This window comes from Rhinatrema bivittatum, chromosome 5 (genome assembly GCF_901001135.1).
Source record: "Rhinatrema bivittatum chromosome 5, aRhiBiv1.1, whole genome shotgun sequence".
Lineage (NCBI taxonomy): Eukaryota > Metazoa > Chordata > Amphibia > Gymnophiona > Rhinatrematidae > Rhinatrema > Rhinatrema bivittatum.
In genome coordinates, this window is record NC_042619.1 from 225,109,050 (window position 1) to 225,136,160 (window position 27,111).

Here is a 27,111-nt window from a genome sequence, read left to right on the forward strand (position 1 = left end):
ACGTAGACTTAATTTGCAATGTTTACAGATAAGCTATACAACTCTATTGTATTAAACATTTTTTCTATTGACTTTTTTCAGGTTTTACAAAGGTAATACAATTAAGCAAACACAAAACATCACGGAAAATCAATCACATGCTCAAAATTAGGAAATCCAAACCAAATTATTGAAAAGGGGAACCAACAAAAAATAAATGTAAACAAAGAAAACATTATTATTCTAATCAAGCTATACAATTCCACTATTGGAACCCTTAACAACCACTACCCTCCAGTACATCAGCTCAACAAGATAAAAAAGCTAGCAGTATTCATATCAACACATTTATCCCTTAGGAAATTTTCCAAATGTAAAGGATCCAAAAAGGTTAATTTATTTCCTTGATAACTCAAAAACGTACAAAAAAAAAAAGTAGCTCCAATTGTAAGTGGTCGCGGTTTCATCTGGAGGAATGATTTCCTCTGAAACCACATCTGGGAATACTCTCATCTTCCGGCCACAACAGGTATCATCTTCATACTTAAAATGCAATTTGAACACCAAGCTCTAGCCTATCTCAGAGCAAAAGAAAATAAGACTGGCCTGTGTGGGTTATATCATTATGGAAGGAACATATCTAGACTATCCATAATATTGATGGTATCTAGGACCCTCCTCCCTTTTAGGATTCTTCACATGCACACGTGATGGACATTTTGGAAACCACAATAGTTTTCCCCCTTTGAGATTTTTAGCACTTCCCTCTGATACATCTTGATTAACTCTTGCGAACAATAACTCTTCTTTGGAAAATTTGAGTCTTGGATTCTTGGTACTAACCATGTTCTCCAAAGACTAGTCTATTGAACGACGGCAAGCTATCCTTAACTTAGGTCACTCCAGCAGCTTGCAGAGAAGACGTGTCCACAAATTGGCCACTTACACGTCCACCTTTTCCATTCTTTTCTGCTAATTTCTCAACTTGGTGACTGTCTCCTTAGAAAAGTTATATAACTGAGTATAGCAGAATATTCTTGGTCCTGGTCACTACCTTCCAAATATCTTTAAGTATGATATTTTTCCCAGCAGCTACAGGAGCCTGTTTACCACTCAACCCTGGATGACTGTCAGCAATGGGACCCCAGCCAGATCTGAAGAAGCTACACTGACCTGAGCCTGGAGACTACTGCTGAAAGATTTTCCTGCTTGGAGGCCTCACTGATTCCAGTCAACGTACAATCACTGTGGGTCATTCCACAGTCCCATTGCTACTTCAGTTTTGTTGGTTTTTTTTGTAATTTATTAACACAACCATAAATAACAATGTCATTCAGTTAATTGAGCGGATTGAAACCGTAAACAGTGTGTGTACATTGCATGCTAGATTGTCATCACTTACATAATGTTAATATACCTAAACAATATCTTGAATGTGTGTAACATATATCTCTAAACAGCATAGCTGTAATCCTTGCAATTGTATGGCATAAGACATTTTATAATACCGTAAGGTGAAATAAAATGAATGAATTTAACATAGCAGTATTTTGTCTTTCATAGAGCTTAATCCTCATTGCCATCAGCACTATAAGGTGTGTGTTTGTTTTCTTTTGTAGGTAAATATAAGTAAATAAATCCCATCTCCCCTCCCGCCCACTCTTCCCACCCCCCACTAGGCATGTCCACTAGGGCTGACTTGATGCATCTGACCAAATCTCTTCTGGAAGTAGGCTCGGGTTAGGAGTCTAGGGGCCATGAGCCTATAGAAAGAACGAGAGGAATTAAGAAAAGGAACACTGGGTCCCCTCCCTTAGCGTACCCAGAGTAGGTTAGAGGGTCTCTCTGTAAAGTATATCTTTTGTTGTGGGCATTCGTTAAATACGGCAGACGGGGTGAGTCTCACTACCAGCCTTCCAGGTAGCATAGGGGGCCCATATTTTTTCGAAACTGTGGAGACGATCATTGCGTATAGCGGTTAACTTTCCCATGAAGAATACAGTATCTAATCTGCCTTGGACCTGACTTATAGAAGGGGTTTCACATTTGACAGCAGTGAATACCTGATGAACCCACCGCCGAGTATGAGTATGTCCCTCCCCAATGCGAGAGACTGATACTTCATGCATATCCAGCATAGCTCTCTGCTTCAACGGCAGGGGAGAGAGACTGATACTTCACCCATATCCAGCATAACTCTCTGCTTCAACGGCAGGGGAGAGAGACTGATACTTCACGCATATCCAGCATAGCTCTTTGCTTCAACGGCAGGGGAGAAAGCCTGATACTTCACGCATATCCAGCATAGCTCTTTGCTTCAACGGCAGGGGAAAAAGCCTGATACTTCACGCATATCCAGCATAGCTCTCTGCTTCAATGGCAGGGGGAATGAAGAAAAGTGGATCTATATACAGACGACAACCAACAAGGACTGAATTACATAGTCTGGCAAACAAATAAGCATGGGTGTAGCTTGCTTATTGTGGCGGTTACAACCCCTAAGCTAGATATTTCATTTAGATGCAGTTCCAACACTGCTCTCTACATTAATGGTGGGGGTGGAAGGGAAATAGAACCAAATGGTTACTAAGAGCCAAGAGTAACAGATAAGTATGAGAAAAAAAAAAGTGCGAAGCTTGCTGGCAGACTGGATGGGCCGTTGGTCTTCTTCTGCTGTCATTTCTATGTTTCAATGTGGGCATATAGAAGGCAAACTTTAGGGTCTCTGGGCACCATAATATGAGTGACCTTATGAATAAAATCAATAGTCGCCCCCCACAATTTTGTAACATGCGGACACTCCCACCATATGTGGAGATATGTTCCTACCTGACCACAGCCTTTCCAACACAGACTATCCAGTCCGTTAAACATTTTACTTAGTTTAGCTGGAGCTAGGTACCAGCGGTACATAACCTTGTACCCATTCTCTTTTAGAGCTGTGGAAACTGAGCTTCTGCTCACGGCACTAAAGATTTGGGCCCAATCCCCATCGTTGTCCCTAAGTCCTTCTCCCAAGCCCTTTGGAATGCTGCTTTGCCCCTAGCCGTCCCTTTTATTAGGGTGAGAATTTTGGTTATGGGTTGTTTTGGGTTTTTTTTTTTTTAACGCCGCCTGATTGAGAACACCAATTTTCCAATAGGGATTTCCCCTTACTCAATTCTATCCCCATATGGGCCGTAGTAAATAGTGGCGGACCTGGTGGTATGCGAATGTCAGAATCTGGCAGTTGGTAAACACGTTGTAATTCAGGAAATAACATTTGATGCCCATCGCACAATTGTTCCCACTTATATAGACCTTTACTTCCCCACCTAACGATGGTGCCAGGCTGACATCCCGGTGGGAATAGTTTATCATGGAGGAAAGAGGTCAAATGATAAAACAGATTTATCCCCCACTAATCGGGTTCTCCACTTTTCCCATGCTTGGAATATTAATTGGTTATAAGGGGACAAATCCTTATATTCTAGCCACCCTCTCTGCCATGCACGAATGTGTAGGGAGGGCATGCCTACCTCCTGAGATGCTATCTGCGCCCAGGGCTTTAGGGGCCCCTTAGAGTGCCAATGCAGGAAAGCACTCAATTGAGATGACACAAAGTACCAGTTTAAGTGAGGCATCTGCAGACCCCCTCAGAGTTTCTCCTGATAGAGTATCTCGTGCCACTCTGGGCGGTCTCCTTTTCCTTATAAAACGGAAAAGTTTGCGTTGCCATTGAACTAGGGTGGTATCAGGTATGGGTATGGGTAAGGTTTGAAAGAGATAGCTAAGCCGAGGTAGTACATTCATCTTAATTATGACCATGCGCCCAAACCAAGAGTATGGCCCTCTGTCCCAGCGGAGCAAGTCCTCCTGTAAGCTGCTGAATAGGGGTGTATAATTCAAGCGATACAGGTCCGGATATGAAGGTCCTATCTTCACCCCCAAATATTTTACCCATCCCCTCGCCACCCTGAACAATAAATTATTAGCAAGATCCCCAAAACAAGCCTAGTTGACGGAAACATTTAAAAGCTCCAATTTGTCCTCATTGACCTTGAAGCCCGAGACCCACCCATACTCCCGCAGGTCATCTATTAATCTGGGTAGCGAGCACCTAGAGTTTGCAATCGTAAATAGCAGATCATCCGCAAACAATGAGATTTTATACTCGTCACAGCCCACCTGCAGGCCCCTCACCTCCGGGTTGGTACGAATCCGGGCTGCAAAGGGTTCTAAGGATAGTGCAAAGAGAAGAGGGGATAGAGGGCATCCCTGTCTGGTGCCCCTTTTCACAGGGAATGGTGTGACATCATTTCCATTTACCTTTAAGCTTCCCCTGGGGTTTTCATAAAGCTGCTTAATCCACCGAATAAAATCGGAGCCCAGATTGAATTTCACGAGATCCTCAAACAGATATGGGCTGTGGACCCTATCGAAAGCCTTCTCTGCATCGATCCTAACAGGACCATGGGTATGTTTGTCCTGTTCACCCTCCAAATCAGTTCTAATACCCTCCTTACTTTATCTGAGGCCAAATGACTGGGCACAAAGCCGCACTGGTCCTCATGTATCAGGGATGGAGCAACCATAACCAACAGAGTGGTCAGGATTTTAGCTAGAGGTTTGAGATCTATGTTTATCAAAGAAATAGGATGGTAGAACCCACACTGTGTGGGATATCTCTTCCACTTTTGGCCAGGATTGTTATGCCCGCCAAGTTCACTTCAGAAGATAATGAGCCCTCACCACATAAGGCATTAAACATGTTAAGAAGGGGCGGGATTACCATAGCCTGAAATACCTTATAAAATTTAGCAGTGTATCCATCCAGCCCCAGGAATTTCCCCATCTTCAAACCTTGGATTGCCTGATATAATTCTGCATGGGTGATCTCTGCATTTAGGAACCTCCGTGCCTCCTCAGGCAGCGTTGGAAGCTCCACCCCTTGTAAATATTCATCTATGGCCATCGAGTCAACCCCCGATTCAGAGGCATATAGGTCAGTGTTAAAGCTAGTGAAGCGCTCCCCTATATCATCACTCTGATATAACATTGTCCCAGATGCATCTTATCTTAGTGATATGGGTTTGTGCAGTCCGTTCCTTTAATTTACAAGCTAAACTGTGCCCTGCCTTGTTCCCAAATTCAAAATGCTGCTGGCAGACTAGCTCCATCTGGAAAGCATATTGCGCCACGTCTAAAGCATGTAACTCCTGCTTAGCAGTCATAAGTTCCTCAAATTTACTAGGGTCAGAAGAGCGTTTGTGACCTAGAGAAAGGTGGGTGATGCGGTGAAGTAGAAGTGATCTTTTCGCGTCTTGTTCTCTTTTTTGAAAGCTAGCCCGAGAGATCAGTTTCCCCCTGACTACTGCCTTTAGACAATCCCATAGGGTATCAGTGAGATGCCCTCTGTAGCATTAAGTTCTAGGTATTCCTTTATGCTAGCGGCCAAAGATTCAACATATGATTTGTCGTTTAATAGGCTGTCATTCAATCGCCATTGAAGTTTACCAGGAGCCTTAGCAGTCACCTTAAGTGTCAGCCAAATCGGTGAATGATCGGACCAGGTAATAAGCCCAATGTCCACATCCACGGTCACATCGACCAGGCTTTTATCAATAAGGAATAGGTCTATTCATGAATAATTGTGATGAGTATGGGAATAGTACGTGTAGTTACACTGTGTGGGGTTACGTAGACACCAAATGTCCTCCAACCCTCTGTCAGAGATTAGGTGTTTAAGTGCCCGTCGCTGCGCCTTGAGTCTGCTCCTCCCATCTTCCGAGTTATCAAGGAAGGGGTATCTAGTCAAACTGAAATCCCCTCCCACTATCACCTGGCCCTCCGCCCATGTCTCCAATGAGGGCAGTTTAGAGAGGAATGTACTGTGATCTGTACTGGGCCCATTTACAGACAACAGCATGAACAGAGTAGTTACCAATCATGATTTTAAGTGCCATAAACCTCCCATCTGTGTCAGCCAAGCTATCTTTATCATCAAACACCAGTGTACGTGCTAAGAGAATACCCACCCCATAATATTTCTTTTTGACCGAGGCGGACGCCAGATATTGGGTAGAGTAATATTTGTCCCAAAGTAGACGTTCATTATGCTGAAGGAGATGAGTCTCTTGACAGAAAATAATATCCGCCCGCCCCTTCCGAGCTTCCTGAAACAGGGAGCTCCTCTTAAAGGGTGAGTTAAGCCCCTTGGTGTTAATTGACATTATCCGTATTTCTGTTATGCTGGGTATAGTTGGTAGAATAAATCTGGGTCCCATGCTATCCTGAGGCTCCCAACTACTACTTCCTTCTCACAATGCCTTCTGTGTAGCCAGCACCAGGCCCCTGCCCCCATGATGCAATTTCCCCCTTTCCTCTTCCCTCCCCCCCTTGCCTGAAACCAGTTTGGAGCCCACCAGCAACCCTGAATGGCCTCCGTTAAGAGAGGCAATTGCGTCATCATCCATAGACCCCCCCCCTCCCATCCCGCTGCCATTCAGTATTCATATCATATTGAAACCATTAAATAAACTAGTATTAAACTAGTATTAAACCAGTAAGGCCCCCAACATTATGAACATCATACTAAACCAGAACAAGTGCTCCGTCTAAGTGACTGTGAGCTCAAGTCTTCTGACAGATCCAAAAGGCATGTTTAGCTCATCTAGGACAGTCACTCAATTGTAAGGATCCGCTGACGTGACGGTGAAGTCTCTTCCCTCCTTTGGCAACGCGCTGCCATCTTGGTGTATCTAGTCACTGCTGTCCCGATCTTTCGCTGTGTGAGATGGTTTCAGTGACGAGAACAGTCATATCTGCCGCCTGGAGTAAATCCTCTGCTTCATCCGGCGTAGACACTCGCGACGTGACTCCAGCAATAGTGAAACTTAACCCAAATGGAAAGAGCCACTGGTATTTTGTATTGTGGTTGCGCAACGTGCTAACAGCTTCCCTGAAGTCCCTTCTTTTCCGGATGGTAGAAAGTGTTAGATCTTGATAAACCTCCACCTTGTTGCCTTTCCACATCACCGGACCAGACCTCCGAGCCCTCAGAGATCTCTTCCTTTTGTGTGAAACTGTGAAAACACACCACAATGTCTCTGGGTCTGTTCGCTCGAGCAGCTCCCAGTGCCCTATGCGCTCTTTTTCCAGCTTTATGGATGCCCTCTCCGGTGAGCGACTCCTGTTCCAGAATTTGTAAGCATATGCTGGTCATCACTTGCTTGCAAGTCTGTATAGTCAGATGTCTCAGGGACCCCTCTAAACCGTAAGTTGGACTGTCTGGACTTATTCTCTAGGTCCTCCAAGTGAGTCAGGACCTCAGCGTTATCTTGCAATAGTTTATCCTGGGCTAGCTTACAATTAAGGAATTCTGAGGCCTGACCCTCCAGCCGAGCTTCAGTTTCCTCTACTCTACTCCCCAGTGCTACCAGGTCTGCCTTCAATTCAGCTCTCAGGCCCTGGATGTCTGTGTGCAAGCCGGACATGGCCCCACTGACCTCCCCAAACCAGCTTAAAAAGTCTGCTCGGCTCGGGGCTGCATCTCCCTCCCCTCCGCCTGCAGTCTCTCTCACTGCCGGGGCCTCGTGATCCGGCTGGGCCTGTTCTCCCTCGCGCAGCGCCGACTGCACCGTGGTACTCACGAATGAAAATTTTTGCAAGTCCGTTTTTTTTTTTTCTGCCATTGGGGATGGTCTGGCAATCAACTCCGCTAATTTTTTGTGATTTTCGCTACGTAGGGGGCCATGATGCAGCAGGATTAGGTCGGGGCTGATCGGGAGCTCAGACTCAGGCAGCCATACCAGATGATATCACTTCCTCCTCTTGCTACTTCAGTTTACGTCTTCTCCTAGCTATCTCTTGTATTCTTAGATTTTAGCACCTCTGAAGGATCCAAGACAGCCAATTCAGTGATACACTGAATTTTTAGCAGAGATGGATAGGGGGAAGGGAGAGAGGGGTTTCTCCTACTGGAGCCCAGTGATGCTTTCAGCTCAAGGGAAGGTTCCTCCCAAAGAGTGGGTTTCCAGTCACTGCTGAGCAACAATTACATATTTGTCCATCACCCCCCCCCCCCCCCCCAAGACCAGCAATGAAGATTCTGTAGAGTAAAACTTGGCGTTTCCTTCCTTTCACACATATTGAGAAGAAAAATTAATTTCTGAAACAAGAAAAAAAAAATCAGTCTCTAACTTGGGAGCACTCAGCTTCAGTAGCTGTGAATGGTGACCATCTTGCCCTACATATCTTATTTTATTAGGACTCTATTTTGAATTCGTTGTATTTTTTAAATAAGTTTTCCAACCTCAATTTCTTCTTTCATTCTGCTTTTGTATCCCCTCTCAACTTTTCTTTTTCTAGCTTCTCATCATATGTTGTTTCTTTTCTGTATCCTCCAACTCTCGCATATATTGCTGCTGTTGTTCGTATATTCCACACTGTTCTGATTCATCCTCTCTCCTTCCTGTATCTGTCCTACTTCCACACACTGTTTTGGTCTCAGTTATCCCTGCTCTCCTCTGGCAGTTTCCCTCAGCTCTAGCTCCCTCCATCCCAGGCTATAGGCCAGAGAAATGAGAGTGCACGCTCCTGTTTGGAAAGGCTAAGAAATATGTAGCTGCAGACACAGAGCAGCACACTGTCTCGTCTAGTAAGGACCAAGATGAAAGCAGCCATGCACATCATACAAAGAACCTTGCTGAGACTTTTTCCAATGCAATATAGTGCTTTTGGTTGCACTGAAAACTTTGCAATTGTTTCACAGTTTCTGTTTACGCGGTACAATAAGTTCTAATAGTCAAATTCAAACATCTTTCTCACTCTGAGAACTCTCTCTTCTGGCTGCTTTTAGTTTCCTTTGCAGCTGTTTTTATTTTTACCACTTTCCTACTCACTTTTAAGCATTTGCTACAAGGTCTATGTTCTCTCTCTCCTCTTATTCCAACAACAGTGCAGTACATGTACAATACAGTCTCTAACCACAAGCACAGCACTTCCTTCCACAAAGGCAAAACAAACATTTCTTCCCCTCTCCCCCTCATTTTCCCTTCTAACACCACCTCCTTCCCTCAGCCATACCCAACTGGTAAGGAGCTCTTCCCAGCTACAATGGCTGGAGAGAAGTCACTTCTAAGACTTCCTTTGGCACTGCTTTGTTGCCTGCAGGAGCCTCCTCAGTGCCAGCAGCCATCTTACTCCCTTCCCTTAAACACAAACCTTTAGAGCAGTGGTTCTCAACCTATTTTTCTGTCGGAATACACCTGACAGATGGTTCTCACATGCGTGACATACTGAACACATAACCATCATAGGGCTAAATGTAAAAGTACAGTTTGTATCCACAGGAACCCCCTCTGACCCACAATTATGGATGTAAAGTAGAATTAGGACATTCCCTGTACAACTCACCTTACAAAAAATATATTCTGGTTCTAGTGTCATCTCAGTGACAGTAACAAACTCCAACTACCAGGCTCAATAGCCCTACTTATGAAAAGACAGCAGTTTATCACTAATGCATGTCCTCTTGAGAAAATACAAACAAGACTGATACAGTAAAATACTTCACCTCGGTCACATACACAGAAACAACCTAACATATTTCCAGGATCTGCAGTAATGCACATAAACTAATCCGCACACAGTGACACTTGTATTATGGAATGCACTCAAACAGTTACAACCCTACCTATGAAAAGGCAACACTACAAATATTGAAACAGGCCCTAAAAACCAATCCACCTCCTATTAGGAAAACAGAACTAGCCAAGCAGCTATAGATCCCAACATAGAAATAATTGTATAACTATACTAATAAGCAGAATAAATTTTTCACAACAACTATGAACAGAATAATATCCAACAATTAAAAACTCATAAAAATTATTTAAAATTCTCCAAACACCAATAAAATATTTCAAACAGCAGACACATCACATAATACTCAGTAATTAAAATGGCAGTCAATCAAGAAAAATAAACTTTAAAAGCTACCTTTACTAACCCCCTCCAGCAGCTCTCCTACTCCTCTTCCATGCAGGCCAGTAGTACATACCAGAAGCAGTAGTGGCTGAAGCTCTGTACTCATGGTCCTCTTTCTAACAGGCCGCGACTTTTACTGTATTGGCCCGTTAGTGCCACAACACAGTCTCTTCTCTGTCTCTCTCACACACACACACCCATGACCAGTTTCTGTCTTTCACACACCAATCATCTCCCGACCAGTCTTTTTCTTATATACACAGTCATCTTCCCGATCAGTCTCTCTCTCTCATGCACGCACACACAGGCTTCCAACTCCCATGTTCTCTCTTACATATACAGGCTTCTCACTCTCATGCTGTCTCACACATACCCATTTCTCACTCCTATGCTAGCTCTCTTCACATGCACAGGCTTCTCATTCCCATAATCACTTGCTTTCTCTCTCACACACACATAAACCAGTCACACTCACATACCAGTTTCTGTCTCTCACACACCAATCATCTCCTGACCAGTCTCTTACACAGTCACCTTCCCAAACAGTCTCTCTCTCTCTCTCATGCACACACACACAGGTTTCCCACTCCCATGTTCTATCTTACATATACAGGCTTCTCACTCCCATGCTGTGTCTCACACACACCCATGTTTCTCACTCCTATGCTAGCTCTCTCCACATGCACAGGCTTCTCATTCCCATAGTCACTTTCTCTCTCACACACACACACTCCAGTCATCTCCCTGACCAGTCACTTCCATTGTCTCTATATACACACATCACCTCCCATGTCGATGGCAATGACATGGGCATCGATGGAACTGGCCTGGAGCATCGATGGCACCAATGACACCGAGGTGTGCATCGATGGCATGTGCCCGGGCATCGATGACACCGATGGAAAAAATCAGCGCCATAGATGAAAACATTGATGGCACTGAAAGAATTGATGCGGGGATCGATGGCATCGACAGACCGCCAGGGGAGGGGTGTCGATGGTGTTGAAAAAGGCAGGAGGGCCTGGAAAAGAATACCGACAGTAGCAATGGGGCATCAACTGCACGAAGGTACAGAGGTATGAATTAGACAGGGGGCCCTGGTGGCAATGGTAACCGTGGAAGTCCCTATTCCACTAGAACTAATAACCAGGCAGAGGGTCACATGAGGGCACTTGCAGGTTATGTGGGGCTAACTATGAAAACATAGGGAGAGGGAAGGCTGCAATTCGGTTGGTAGGCCAGGGAAACCGTAGTGAGGTGACAGGAACAGACTGAAAAACAGGGCATAGTACTCACCGAGCGTCGGTTAAACATATGCGAGGGGAGACCCGCACAGGGAAAAAGTGTTTGTGAAGTAAAAGTTTAAGTGTTTCCGTGAGGAAAAGTTGTGAGAATTTCTCACAGAGCTCCTAACCACTATGCTTACTGCAGAGCGGAAAAAAGAAGACTGAGGGGAGACGCCTGTGGTCACAGGGATAATTGCAGGATGAGCATGCTCAGTGCACTCAGTGTGCCAGTGTCAGTCAAAGCTTTATAGAAACTTTGACAAACGTTTTCCGTTGCAGGGCTCTGTCCACTGTCACCCATATGTAAGGACTACCATCCTGCTTGTCCTGTGAGAACTAGCAGCACAGGGCTAAAACATTGGCACACTGCTTGTTAAATTTGGCACTAGGCTTTACATATAGAAACAGATAGTTTCCAAATGGAGTCATTACGTATTACATATCACCACTATTTAATACGTGTTAAAAATATTTTGCTAGTGAGGATCATACGAAGACCTGTAACCAGCAAGTACATAATCAGTACAACAGATCAGAGTCTTGCTCTTCTGGGATAAATACACCAAAAATAATTTTGGGGATGCTCGCTTATTTTTTATTTTTATCTGAATGGTTCCACTTCCTAGAAACCAACTCTGGGCAGTCTTGTGAATTGTAAGGATTCATCCTTCACTCTTAACCACGGTAAGAGGGGGTGAGCTGGTTTCTGTTTCTGCTCCTCTTCAGAAAAGCTCTGTATCTGCCTCACAAAACATTCTGTACACAACCTGTGGACTTTCTTCCTCTAGGTACAGAGTGGATTCAAAACTAAATCATGCTCCTGTGAGTCTGACTCCAATGGCTCAAGGTTCAGCCAAGGCTCTGTTGATCTGAGTGAGGTGTGCGTCATCTTCTTGCCAGAGGATGTCCCAGATGTATTTGCCTCATTTGGAATCATGCCAATGAGGACACCACCAGCTGGGGCTTAGAAAAAATTGAGAGGTCCAACTGGCATGCTTTATTGAGGCAGTTTAAATCCATGAGAGATTAAGTGGGACATACTACCTCAGAAGCAGTGGGAATCAGCAAAGCATGATTCATGTGTGCCTGTGGAAGACTCCCTAAAGTGCGAGCAAATATACCCATAGGCTGCTGCCCTAGCTGCATTCTGTCCCTGCAAAAGAACTGCTGGCTGCTCATACACAGAATCGCCACCACACGGCTCTAAAATGGCCACTTTTCCCACTGTAGTTGAAATTGTACCAATGGGAACACTGGAAATCCCTGCCTCAATGGACCCCCCATCCCTCCAGAGGAACAGTCAGCGATTATTCTCTCCTCTTCTCCATTTCCCGGCATGATCTAATTAAGGAAGAGCCTCCCGGAGCCTGCACAGTGATTTCTGCAGGACAAGCAGAGACCACTGTGCTTCCTGCACTCCCAGCATGGTGAGTCCTGCCTGTCCTGCACCACTCACCCCTACACTCCAAGCAACCTTTGCAGATCGCTCAGCCCAGCTGGAGCAAGAATTGTCTCTACTTACCATGAGCTGAACTTACAGTATCCTCTAGATTTCGACTTTTTCTTTAAGAAACTTTATTATGCCCCACGGACACTCCTTACCCTGAAGGGAAGGTGGTCACCAAAGCTGGATAAAGGGAATAAAAAGGTAGAACACTGTGGAGAGAGAAACAAAGGAGCCAAAAGAGAAAAAAAAGCCAGCTGATGGCTAAAATACCACATCTCACCCAAGAAGCCCACTAGGTTCCTGGCTATGCTCTACCAGGGGAGGATCAGTTAACCCAGGAGCAGACTATTTAACTGAATTTCTTTTCACCCAGCCTAAACCAGGCACCAGTTCAAAGCACAGGCTGTTTGCCTACCATCTGCTGGAGACAGAGAAGACTGGTAGGCTGTACAGCACAGGATCCTATAAGGATGATGTCAGCAAATCCTCTGTCTCCACCTGCTAGTAAGGGAGCATAAACCCACTTGTTTTGACTGCTTTGGCTGGATAAAGAGGAAGGATGTGTTTGAGTGTATACTGGACAGCAGCTGTCCTTTGCTGAACTTTGTCCCCTTTCTCCATCTTTTGAGGAAAAAAACAAACAAAAAAAAATATGTAAATGGACAAAAATAGGGCAAGAAGTAAACTGTCCATCTTTGCCTCTTCAAGTAAAATGTGATCCGGGGAGAGCCTCCCTTCCTCCCTACTTTTGGATTCCTATTCTAGTTCCTAGATGTGGGAGTAATCAAAATATCTATTCTGGAATCAGGGGTAGCACAAGGACTGAGAGTGCTCTGAAACAGGCAGAAAAGGTCTCTCAATAAAGGCAGACACTTAAAAGACTTCTAAGCACATGCACCTTCATTTCAGGCACTTTATTAAATCACCGTTAACATACAAGCAGTGAAGATTTAAACACACAAATTTCTGTGTTTAACAGCGCAACATAAAACATAACTCCCCCCCCCCCCCTCAAAAAAACATGCTTTTATTCAGAGAAAAGTGTGTACAATAAATAGAACTATCCTCGTCGGTAACTTTTTTCCTGGGAAGGACTTATTTAAAACAATACAACTTGGTACAACTTCCAGAATGAATACTGGTATAGAAAAGCAATGGCTAAAACTGTAAAAAATCTCTTCCAGTATTCCACTACTGAAAAATAAAGTTATTTTTATCAAGGTTACAGTATCAGTCTTAACTCTCTAATCTGAATCCTGACTGAACACAAAACGTTGCCATCTCAGAATAGATGTTTTCCAGCAGGACTTGGAGGATCACAGCTCAGATTTCTGATCCAGTGTTTCCATGCTCCTGTGGAGAGAAAGGGAATATCAAGCCAAGACGAAAGTGATGCTTAAAGGAAAAGCACAGCCTACAACCTCTTATGTTGACGATTCTTGAAAGAAAGTACTTTGCAACATTTAGAAACTACACAACAGGTAGTAATTCTCACCCTGCATGAATTATACATTTTTTTCAGATAAAATGAAGAAATTTAAAAATAATTTATAATAAAAAAAATCATTCCTTTTCTTAGATTTAATGTGGCAGGCTATACAAGGGGCCTTGAAGATTCCCTGGTAATGGTGGCTATTTAGATCATATGGAAAAATTTAGTCTTATCTGCTAATTACCTTTCCTTGAATACTGCTGGACTAGTCCAGACATGTGGGTTTATGCCACCCTGCCAGCAGATGGAGACAGAGATCACAATTTTTCCAATGACATCACTGGTTCCAGATCCATTCCCTTTGACAGATTCATGGGAGCAGCCTATTATATCACGATCTCCCTTATGGAAGATGAGAAATGAATATCGTAATCCTGCAATTGTGCAGAACAACAAGATAAAAGGGACATTTGAAGGTGACATGTGCTAGCCCTGGTCCACAGGACCAATTCCAAGGTGGCCACCATTGACCCTAGAAGTTGGAGGTAATGCCAAGCCCTGGGAGGCCTCAGAGAGGAAAATGTATTTGCATCAATAAATTTTGCTATTCTTTCCTGAGTCAAGCCAAACCACCTTGGCACTGAAGTGAACTCCTCTAGCAATTGGGAAGGTAAGAGAGTACTTGTCGCATAATTCACTTCCCAACCTAGGTTTTCTATAACTCTTAACAGCTAATCATCTAGCTTGTGGATGAACAAGAAGGCCCATGACTATAACTGTCGCTGAGGTGAGTCCGAAAGGAGGGCTCTAAACAGAAAATGCTTTCCTAGAATGCAAAAGCCAAGGAACTTCTGAGGATACTCCCTGATGAAAATGTGGAAGTAAGCCTCTGAGAGGTCCAGGGAAGAGAAGTATTTCTCCTTGCCTGACAGCCACAATGATGGAGCAAAGAATTTCCATATGGAAGGATATCCAGAGACATCTGTTGACTTCTGAGACTGAGGCTGGGCCAGAAGCATCTGTTGGTCTTTGCAGCCACACAACAGACAGAATGCCAACCTTGCCCCCATCCCTCAAACGGCACCAGAACTACCACTTCCAAATGCTGGAGCCTCTTTAGAGTGGCTCTTACCCTTTGTGTCCAAGTCACAGGGGAACATAAAGGTATCAAAGAGGGAATACTCATTTTGAACTATATTAAGAATTCACTGATCTGACGTGATGTGGGTCCATGCCCAGTAATACTGCAAAAGGCAACTGCCTACTAGGACTGCCTTGAAAGGGATTCACTCTAAGTAGGCCAGGAAGCCTCAGAGGCACTGGCATTATCATTGCTGGGTCTCCTACCACCCTAAAAAGATTGATTCTTCCCACAAAACCTATTCATCTGAGCCGCAGACTGTCTCCCCAGATGAAATGGCTTGGCCTCTCAAAAGAGACCATGATCTCTACTAGTCTGACAAGACCCATGGGTTCTATCCTCTGGGAGTTTCTGGGCCTTGGACTCCCCCAGATTCTTAACTAAATTTTTCCAGATCCTCTCCAAATAATAATTTCCTTTTAAAGGGAAGCTTGCTCAGATAGGCCTTAGATGCTGTATCTGCCACTCAGTTACGCAGACATAGCAAGATCTGTACCAAAACCTGAAGCTACCTACTTACTGATAAGAGATCCTTACAAAGTCATACAACACATCTGTCACAAAGGGAGCCCTGGATTCCAATCAGGCCACCTCTGGACTGTTGCAACCAAGGCCTGAGCCACATAGTCTCCACAAACAGATTGTAAGTCCTCTGGGAATAGGGATAGATCTACAGTACTTGAATGTAATCTGCTTTGAAATGCCAAAAAGTGGAATATAAATCAAATAAACAAATAAAACAACAGAGGGCTGGACTGGCAAGAGGAAAAAATCTGCTTTAAAAGGAATTCGATCTTTCTATTCCATCCTTAAGAGCAGTGCCACATTCTACAGGATTAGTTGTCTTGTGGATAACTTAACACCAAAGCATCAACTCTGGAGACCCTAAACAAATTCTCCCTATCCCCTGTGAGAATAGGTTACAGCTTGCTCTTGATCTTGTTCCCCGAGATTACCATTTCATAAACACTATGTGCTTAAGCATCTAGTGAAGAGGTAAAGCTTTAGCTGGCCTTCTGACCCCTTCAAGAATAGGGTCCCTTTCCAGATCATCTTGGAATGTGACATGCAGAGGGAGGCTACTACCTGAGAAATGAAGAGCAAGCTCCTCTTTCTGAAACAGCCTGATCATAGAGAAGATAACTCCTCTTCCTCCAAGGACTCATTTTCCATTATTCTCCTCCAGGTCCCCCCACTGAACCCAGAGGGGAACCCAGGAAGGTAAGTTCCTGCACCATCCAGAACCTCCATAGAAAACCTAGGATGCTTGGGTCAGAGTCAATATGCAGAGAAAAATTGAGCAATAAGGAATTTCCAAGGGCCGAGACCCCTCTTCCTCAGCAGACTTCTGCATAGCGCAGAAAACCTGCTGCATAGCCCACAGAAACACAGTTGAACAAATTTACTGGGGTTGAAGAAAGGGAGCTTGACCTGTTTCGTGACCCTCCCCTATTGGAGCAAAACTGAAGAGCTCAGTAACTCTGACTTGGTCCTCTCCTATAAAAACGTTTCCTGTACTAAGCCATGCCGGGGGGGGGTGTGTGTCTAAAATGGCAACCACTCCTACCTGTAAACGATCCCCTACAACATGGGAATTACTTGCTCCTTTTCTGTTACTTCCCAGCATGTGAAAGAAGCTGCCACTGTAGCTGTATGAGGCCAAATCATAGGAGGGCCAGAAGGAACCAGCAGTGCTCAGTCCATGCACCCTCCACAGCAACAACCTTGGCCCTGATATAGCTTAGCCTGCACAACAATTAGCTCGTCCCCCTCACCCAATGCCATCAAACTCGAGCTCTGAGACCCACCACATCCCACTGGCAGCCCTTATCTGGACTAGCTCCTCTGATTGCCTATATTCACTAGAACTCCCCTCTACAGATTAGTCAAATGTCACCTGGCCACATCAATCTCTTTCACCAGAGATGCCGAGAAAAAGAAGCCACAGTACCAAGCACATTTAAAGCTAAATGAAGTCTCCTTACGTTTCCCCTTCCCTTCCCAACTAAAGACAGCTTTAGCCTGACTGCCCAAAACTGCTACTTACCTCCAAGAGAAGAGAGAGAAAGCACACAAGTAACTTGGGGTGGGAAGAGAGGAAGAGTGAACAAGGGAGGCCCTGATCAGAGGGACTTCTCCTGCATCTTCCAAAACCACAGAGCTCAACTAGGGCACTAGGGAGTCACTTTAGGATCCACTAAACTAAATTTCCCTGGGAGCCTGATCCATGGTCAAATTTTCCGGTTGTTGCTTGTTCTGCCCCAGGAGTCAAGGACCTTCAGGGTATTCAGCCTGGTGCTCTGGAAGTGGAACCAAATCCTTTTCAACAACTGAAGCCTCGAGTCCAGCCCTAAGAGTCTAAGAATTTTGTTGCATCAGTCCAGAATGCATTATATTATTGTCACCATCTACTGGCCACAGAGAAAACTGACAAGTAATTGCTGTACCACTACTAATACCCGTGATGATTTCACTAGAAAAGTTGTGTTCTCTGTCTATATTTACTAGCAGGGTAACATAAGTCCATGTGTGGACTTGGTCTAACAGGATGATAGGGAATGGGATGTCAGAATCAAAACTATCAGCTGGGTCTGTCTGGCAGGGTCTGTAATTAACTAGAAGTGCTAGCTAAAACACAGGTTCTCACACAGCCAGATCTGTCTGGCAGGTCATGCAGAGGACCTAGGAGGCCAGATGTTGTCTATTTAAAAGTACAATGGAGGTCACGTGATGTGGTGAGCAGGAGAGGTCGTGCTCCACAGGGCTCCGGGTGCCTCACTCCAATTTTCTATGTTTTTACCGTCTTAAAACTATTTTGGGCAGCATAAATAACAGACCCTGGTGAGTTTATGTCGATCACTTCCTATATGCAACGCTCACCTTCAGGAATGCCAATTAAGACCGGCAAAAATTATGTTATGTTATGACCAGTTCCACCGTTATTTTTTCACCCCTCTTCTTTGTATCACCCCTGAGCGAATTTTGGAGTTACATTGTAAACCGATGTGATTTGTATCTTTTACAGGAACGTCGGCATAGAAAAGTTAAAAATAAATAAATAAAAAGGAAAGGGAGAAACCAAAAGCTGTTGAACCTAAAATGGTGACTACTCCAGAACCGCAAGGCAGTAAGGGCCCCAAATAGTACACCTGAAGAATTCAAAGCAATAATCAAGGAGGCACTGGATGTTAAACTTGAATCGATATTTGCGCAACTCTCCGAGGTGAGAACGGTGTTAATAGAACTCAATCCCACTTTGAACAGATCGAAGGGTGGCTGTGCTGGAGAACGACGGCCTAGCTACAACTACTAAACTGTTGGCGTTAGAAAAAATGGTCGCAGTGCAAACCTCAAAACTGGATGACCTAGAAAACAGAACCCGTCGATCCAATCTATGCTTCCTAGGCCTACCATAATCAATTGCAGAGCAGAATTTGGAATCCTTTTTAGAGTCGTGGTTGCCAGAATCCTACATCTGATGGAACTCCACTCGTCTTTCTGGATCAAAAGGGCCCATCAGCTAGGCCAGCAGGAATGAAAGGGACCCAAGGCCAAGAATAGTTATAGCGAAAATTCTGAATTTTGCACATAAACAGGACATAATTCAAGCCTACCGTAAAATACCGGATCTCTCCTACAATTCAACAAAGATCCAGATCTTTCAGGACTACTCAGACCAGGAGTCAACTATGAGGCAAGGGTTCTCTCCAGTCTGCTCAGCTTTATTTGAAAAGCAGATCCGGTTCTTGCTACAATTCCCGGCTCGGCTAAAGATATGGCATGCTGATACAATTAAATTTCTCAGCGGAAGAGGCGCAGAAATTTTTGGATTCAGCTATCCACTGACAACACGCTGTCATGTTACATTCCCTTATGGCAGGCTCCCAATATGACTGCCTATGAACTTTTAATCTAACCGCCTAAGATTGTTGCTTTAGGATCCGAGGCAGACACTTCTATAAGTCCTTACCTATTACGCAGGAACTACAGTGGATTACGATTTAAGGCCCTTGTCTATATTTTGGTTGGGTGAGGCTGAAACCCTGATTTTTCCTTTTAGTTTGAAAGGAAAATAAAGAAAAGAAACAATTTTTCCTTTATTTGAGAATGGACACAGTACACCTTCCTAGGATGGAGTTTCATCGGACATTAACCTGTTGGAGGGCCGAACTATTTTAAGTATACAATTAGACAGTAAAATATATTTGTATTTTGAGATGGTGATCGGAATCTTTATTAATTTTTTTTTCTCTTAGATTTTATCTCTTTTGTTTTTCTACCACATTTGGGGCGTGGCACCCGCCTGCATCGATAATGTGATCTCCATTCCCGTTTTATGGGGAATTTTGCTTTTTGTATGAATATGGGGAGGGGGAGGGAGGGGAAAAAGTTGGGATGGTTGGAGGGATTGTAATTTGTGTGTTTTGCGTGTGTGTGCAGAGAACTGTCATGGTGATATAAGATGTCTTGGAGGCAAAAATTAGACAATGTTGAGGTCCAAATTAGATACCGAATTGAAGGGGGAAAAATCAATATTATGGAATCATTGGCCACGCATTCAGAAAACAAGGGGCAACATCAACCTGGGAAACTACTACTATCACTAACTGGTGGGGAATTAAACAACAGCCTTTGTTGGTGTCTGCAGTGGGCTTATTGGTCTGTATAGTCTACCCTCAATGGATAAAATGGGAGACACAGTGAGGGTGATTTCATGGAACGTAAATGGGTTGGGATCACCTATCAAGCGGCAAAAAATCTTACATCAATTGAAAAAATTTAATGCTACTATAGCCTGCTTACAAGAAACCCACCTTTCACAAGTGGAAAGCCAAAAATTGACAAGAGGTTGGGTGTTCTTGCCATTTTACACCAGCCAATGGTAAGAAGGCAGGAGTAGCAATATTAATCCACAAATCTGCTAATTTTCAGATCTCAAAAACTATCCATGATACTAAAGGCAGATTTGTGATGGTAATAGGCTCATTGAACAGTAAAGAGTAATTTCTTTACTTATGCCCTTTCTCAATTAATATCTCACGCTCGAGGATACTTGGTGGTTGCTGGAGATTTTAACTTTACACATGACCCAGATAGGTCCCCTGCAGGATCCGCTAACCCTAACTGGGAAAACAAGGGGGTGGCCTTCCTCTGTGCAGAACATCCCCTTCTAGACTCTTGGCGTACTCTCCACCCAGAAGAGAGAGACTATACACATTTCCCGAGCCCATGCCTCTTTGTCACGAATTGACTATATTCTGATTCCACGAGATGGCTTCCCTTCCCTTGTTAATGCAATTATTGGCCTGCAGGTCATATCGGACCATGAAATTATTTGGGTGGACTTACAGTTTTCAGTCATGGAATCTGGTGAACGATTTTGGAAATTCCCTGGTTTCCTTCGCAATGACCCCGAATTTAAAAGTTTCCTTCAAAAACGCTGGGAAGACTTTACAAATATAATCAACAACATATCTAATCCCCAGTTATATTGGGAAACCGGAAAGGCTGTTATGAGAGGGGAGGTCATATCTTATGTTGCCTCACATAGATGCCAGACTAATCAGGCCATTTTGCAATTAGAAGCCCAACTTGGGGCAGCCAAAAAGAATCTCATCTCTCAACTTTCGTCGACCCATCATGCAACTTACTTTGCTATTTTATGAGATCTCAATTGCTTACTACAACAGGTCTCTGAATATAATTTTTTCATTTTGGGAACAAAGCGGGTAAACACTTAGCCAATCTGGTCCGCTCGTACAGAAAGAAAACCTTTATATCTCGTATGAAAACCACACAAGGACATACAGTAACCAGTCGAAAAGATATTTGTGAGGTTTTTCGAATTTTTTATGAAACCCTTTATACTGACGTCCAAGGGGGGAAAAAGGATGAGGAAGCCTTTTTCGAGCATATCCCTCTGCCCACTTTTTCGAGTCCCAGCTCTCCTTTCTTAACAGACCTTACCTCTAGAGATTTTAAATGTAATATTTAACAGCAAACCTGGAAAAGCCCCAGGACCAGATGGGTTTTCCTTAGTCTTCTATAAACTTAAAAGTTCAATTGGCGGACCCATTAATGTCCTTTACCAAAGCTTTACACAAAAAAGCATTTCCATCTCATTTCAGTACCGCATACATCACCATGCTCCCCTGTTCCCTGCAATTTTCAAAAGCCCATTTACTCGAGTACAACTCAGATTTATGCAGGTAAATGCTTTTTAAAATCAGGCCCTAAGTGTTACCTGGTGTAAAAATTCTCCATCCTCTCTTTCCTGTGTTGGGATACGTTCAGCCATATTTACCTGCAAGGAGGAGATTTCCAACCTGAGCAGATATTGAACCGTCTTTTAGAGGGCCATTTGGAGGGATTTCCAAAAGATATAACCTCTAAGAGCTCTGGACAATCCAAAGGACCCAGCTATCTGAAGTTACAAGACGTCAATGATTCACAAAATAATTCAGCATGCCCCATAGAAAGATCTTCTGGTAATAGACTGCAAGGTTAGCTATTTCCCTTGGAATCAGTGAAAATCCCAACCCCAGTTTTGCCTATGTGGCAGTGAGAGGTTTTTAGATTCTCTCTACTTATACCAGTGAGTCCTCAAGTCTTAGCATATAGGACAAGAAGGCTCTTAGAAATGCCTTCATGAAGAAAAAGCCTGCTTCCTATGAAATCTGCTCTGAAACCTCCAAGATATCAAGCAGGTTGAAAGTGGAAGCAGAGGTGGTCTGGTGGTCCTGAATGAGGTCCACTGTCTCCTTCAGTCACATAACTTTATGGATGTTAATGGCCATAACAGAGGCTCTTGATACAGTCTCCCATGTATCAGACTAGATGCATCTCACACCCTTCCCCTTTGTCCAAAAGGGAATTAAATTCTTCATTTCTCTTGAGGGGGAAACTGAATGAAAGTCTGTACTTCATACCAGAGGGTGTGCAAGAAGCTGATCATATAGCTCTGTCAGTTAGCTATGCAGGATCAGATTAGAGAATTCTTTAAAAACACAAACCACCCCCCCAACAGATACTTCCCAAGAAGGTCTAGAGTCTTTTGGCTCACAGCCTAGTAAGATAGGTGCATGTGTTTGAGGCTTACCAGACCTTTTGAGAACAAAATTTGACTACTATGCTCTGGTAAGGTAACTGGACCCTGTCAAATCTTAGCACTGCCTAGACATGTACTTTGTGTCCATATTCTTAACAGGATTCAGAGTGTGGGTGTTCCCATGTCCTCTTCTGAGTGTCCTGTAGGAGAGGGTAGACAGACACTGCCTCTCACACCTTAGATGCAACAAAGTATTTCCAGAGGCTAAATACAGAGGCCATGAAAACTCTGAATCAAATGGGATCACCTTTACCATCATCTATAAAAAAAAAAATGTGAAAGGAAATGTCCACAAAAGGGGGAGGGTAGGAGCGGGAATGAAGGTCAGGAGAGCAGTCCTCTTCAGCATTACTGACAACAGACAAGTTGAGCTCAGAGACCACAGACTTTCCAACTTCTCTAAGAACTGAAAAGGAGGTCAAGGATGGGATGGTACAAATATAGCATGTGCCAATGGCACAAATTTACTAGCAAACTTTTCCAGAATGAAAGCTGAGATGATTACTGATTGTGAAGGCCAAATTCACTCATGATGTAGTGAGCACCAGCAGAGAGAACCATCACAGTAATGACACCAACATGCCTGGCACCCATAGTTATGTCACCAGATGCAAACTGCTTCATACACCCATCGTAAAGTTTCCAACACATGCAACTCAGTGTGCTGATTGCACTGACTGAATGCCTCTGAGATCTCATCACAGTTCAAAATGTCTGGAGAGACAAGAATGGGGTAGATCTTGGAAGGTCATGCAGAGCAATTCTGGTCGCCGCATTTCAAAAAAGATATAATTGCGATGGAGAAGGTACAGAGAAAGGCTACCAAAATGATAAGGGAAATGGAACAGCTTCCCTATGAGGAAAGACTAAAGAGGTTAGGACTTTTCAGCTTGGAGAAGAGACGACTGAGGGGGGATATGATAGAGATGTTTAAAATCATGAGAGGTCTAGAACGGGTAGATGTGAGTCGGTTATTTACTCTTTTGGATAGTAGAAAGACTAGGGGGCACTCTATGAAGTTAGCATGGGGCACATTTAAAACTAATCGGAGAAAGTTCTTTTTTACTCAACGCACAATTAAACTCTGGAATTTGTTGCCAGAGGATGTGGTTAGTGCAGTTAGTATAGCTGTGTTTAAAAAAGGATTGGATAAGTTCTTGGAGAAGTCCATTACCTGCTATTAAGTTCACTTAGAGAATAGCCACCTCCATTAGCAATGGTAACATGGAATAGACAGTTTTTGGGTACTTGCCAGGTTCTTATGGCCTGGATTGGCCACTGTTGGAAACAGGATGCTGGGCTTGATGGGCCCTTGGTCTGACCCAGTATGGCATTTTCTTATGTTCTTAACTTCTCCAAACCAAGATGGGACCACAGCAGCCCAGTCCTAGATCAGGAAACTGGGAGGAGTGGGGGGGGGGGGGGGGGCTCCTCCAGGCATTACCACTTTGGATCACAGGCAAACTTAACCGCAACTGAGTCTTTGAAACTCTGTATTGAAAAGAGAAGCAAATGCAACAAAGTCTATTCTTGAGGTTCAGCATTTGCCCATGTCAACTAATGAACAGTGTCTTTTGAACTCTTATAAAACACAGTGAACAGACTTTGTCTCACCTCCCAGGAATGTCTTCAATCTGGGGTATGAAATTAGCAGATGACCATTTCAATGAGGAATAACTAAAGAGCGACCTTAGTTGGCACACCGAGTCTTTTCTTTTGAGGTCAACTTTGCTTCTACCAAATATGTATGCAGCAGAGACTCTTCTTTTGAGTCTAAACAGCTTAACATTATCTTGGCATGGAAAACAGGTCACAATTGGGTTTATTTAGGTAGCAAACAGGTATTCAGTTTCTTGCACAGAACAGGTCCATTTTCAAGTAGAAGCTCAAGTTCAGGTACAGAGAAGCCTCTGGAACACTTCCTTGTTCCCAGTAACCTCTTTACAAGGGTCAATTTGGTCTCTCAAGGTCATGGTCTCTGGTTCTGCCCTATATAGTCTTCAATTCGTCAATGCTGTCCAGTGGCTCAGATGGGTATATCTTTTATGGTCCAGGGAGTTACACACAGAGCCAAGACTGTGCTGGAAGCCATCGAGATCCTAAAGGAGGCCGGTATTAGCATCGATGTTCCTTTAGCAGTGAAGGGAGAACACCCTAACCTTGCCTGCGTTGCGTCTGCGATCACTCATCAGCCCCGCTGGCAGCGGGTCCCTAAGGGTCGGAGAAGGCTTCAGAGGAATCCAGATGACGGCAGCCAGAGTGAGGCCCTGGGGTGACTGAGAACTTGACTAGAACATGTTTCCTGGTTTACAAATGCTGCAGAGCTGAAAAAAATGGCGGCTTATTGTTGTTTACATTTTCACCCGATACAGGTGCCATGAGGAGAGACTTCCTCCATGTTCATGTGGAGCACAGAGTTTGTGCTTCTGGTTTTGAAGGGTGGGGTGGGAGGGGGGGAAGGGGAGGGGAACTTTGCTTGCTACTATGATGGTGATTTTTTTGGCTTTACAAAGAGGTATGATCGTGGGAGGCTGCCCTGAATGGAGTGACAAGAGGAAACCATAAAGTATTTTAAAAGGATGGGAAAACATCCAGAATGTAGCTGAACTGATGATTCCTAAGACCCACTGAAGGAATGTCGACCCATCTTCCAGTAAAAGGCTGAGAACTGCCCTCCTAGCCTTTGTGTGGCCTTCCACATCTTCAATGGAATGCCCGAGAATTTCTGGTCCCCTCCTGAGATTCCATCCTTGCTTCCCTCTTCCTGGAGTTCTGAAAGGAGTGGAATCTACTAAAGGGTCTAGACTGCTGGCCTCCTGCTGACTCTCTCAGCATCACTTGTTTGGAATCCCTAAAGCAGCTCCTAGATGGAGCTGGTCACTCCATCCTCCAGGACTTGTCTTTGGGCAATCTTGGAAATTTCAATCCCCCATCCATGGTTTAATCATCTTTTCTAGATCTTCTCCAAAAAGAAGATATCCCTTGAAGGAATATTTGGCCCACCTTGTCTTGGAAATTGAATCTGCTGCCTAGTTATGAAGCCATAGCAAAATGACAGACAGCTACAATGGATCCATATTCCTAGCTGAAGCCTGGACCAATTCCTATTAGGCATTCCCTAAAAAAAGATGCCCCTAGTTTCATCTGATCTGCATCCTCCAAGACTGCCCCCCAAATTCCAAAGAATTTTCTTGTATGTGGTGAGACAAACACAATCCTGCTTAGCAACAATACCACTGCACACAGTATCGTAAAGCATCAAACCAGCAGCCTCAGATGCTTGCTTTAGCATAGCCTCTTATCTTCCTACCTTGAGCATACCTGAGGACAGAGCCCCCTCAACAGGAATATAGTCCCTCCTCCTAGTGGCAGCACAAATGAGCACGTCTTCCTTAGGAATTTTCAACTTTCCCTTTTCCTGAACCAGAAGAGGACACACAATCTTACCCCCTTTAAAATTTATCTCTGGGGTATCCATTACACAGAGATCACATCCTGATCTATTCCATGGAAATGCTTTGGATGGTTTCCTTAAACTCATTATATGGTCTTCTTCAGAGTCAACAGAATCTTCTCCTTTTCTTCTGCTAAGTTGAGGGTCCTTAGGGACTGTAAAATTATGGAAGAAAATGCCTCTTTGTGGAATAACTGAACCATAGCTGAAACATCCTCTTCCCTAGGGGGGACCTTTCCCCCTCCAACTCTCCCTCTCTGCCATTTTCCCTTAAATATTTAAAGTCTAATAGTGACAGAACCGAAACCGTAGGACTTTCTACACTCCCAAACCTCACTTCTGCTCTGGATTCCCAGGAGGAGTTCCTGAATACAGATTCCCACAACTGCACTCAGCCCTAGAAAATAGGCCTGATGCAAACACTTCACAACTCTATGGAAACAGAAGCCCAGGAAGAGGAAGGAATCATATTTCCATGTGAAGATAAAGAAATTGCTCCTCTTGGAACTCCTCCTGGATGAACTGTGGACCATACCGTTGCAGCGTCTGAGATCACAGAAACAGCATAGGAGACCCTTGTTCTGACCTACTCCCTTCTCACAGTTCCATATGGCCACTGTTCCTGCCACAAAGGTGAGCACATAGATGGGAATGGCCAGTCCTTTTTCCTTCTGCTCCTCACAAGATTTACAGAGGTTTCAATTTCCCAGTGCTTGATAGTGTGATCCACATGTGCTATAAACTACCAAGTACTTCCTGCACTCCTGAAGAAATGTCACCGCTTTCTCCCTTACCTCTACTGCCTCAGCCTGCAATCCTTGACTACACTGCTGAGGGGAAACACCTCCCCCCCCCCAAATAACTATAACTCACCCTCAGATGACAAACAATTCTGCTTTCTGCTTTTTTATTCCAGGAAACAGGCACAGCCACAGGCCTCAGAAGGAGGGAAGAAAATATATTGAGGGAAGCCTTGTTTAGTCTTTTTTTTGGTTTGTTTTTGAGGAGGAGAGAAAAAAAAATGGGAAGGGAGGTGGAAGAGGGGAAAATCCAGCAACCATATCTGGGAAGAACCCTGTTGCAATAACTGAAAGCTTCCCGGTCCTCTGGCTGTGTTCAAAGAGAGGGAGTACAATACTTTCACCTCAGGAGCTGCCCATCCAAATTTCTATCTTCTTCACCTGGCCTAACCAGACTTCAGCTCACAGCATGGGATGCTTGTCTCATCTGCTGGAGACAGAGAATACTGGAAGGCCGAGGTTAGCAAGAGGGTCTATATAGGATGATGTTAGCAT

General features: G+C 44.1%; 1 protein-coding gene across 9 annotated transcripts in view; it reads right to left on the reverse strand.

The window, feature by feature from the left end:
* Positions 1–13,560: 13,560 nt before the first annotated feature.
* BCLAF3 (BCLAF1 and THRAP3 family member 3) overlaps positions 13,561–27,111 on the reverse strand; it is a 132,379-nt gene continuing 118,828 nt past the window's right edge. For all 9 annotated transcript variants that reach the window (XM_029603379.1, XM_029603372.1, XM_029603378.1 and 6 more), the window contains one exon: positions 13,561–14,034. In XM_029603379.1, the coding sequence (XP_029459239.1) occupies positions 14,005–14,034 (30 nt within the window). In that variant the 3' untranslated portion in view covers positions 13,561–14,004. The remainder of the gene's footprint in view (positions 14,035–27,111) is intronic.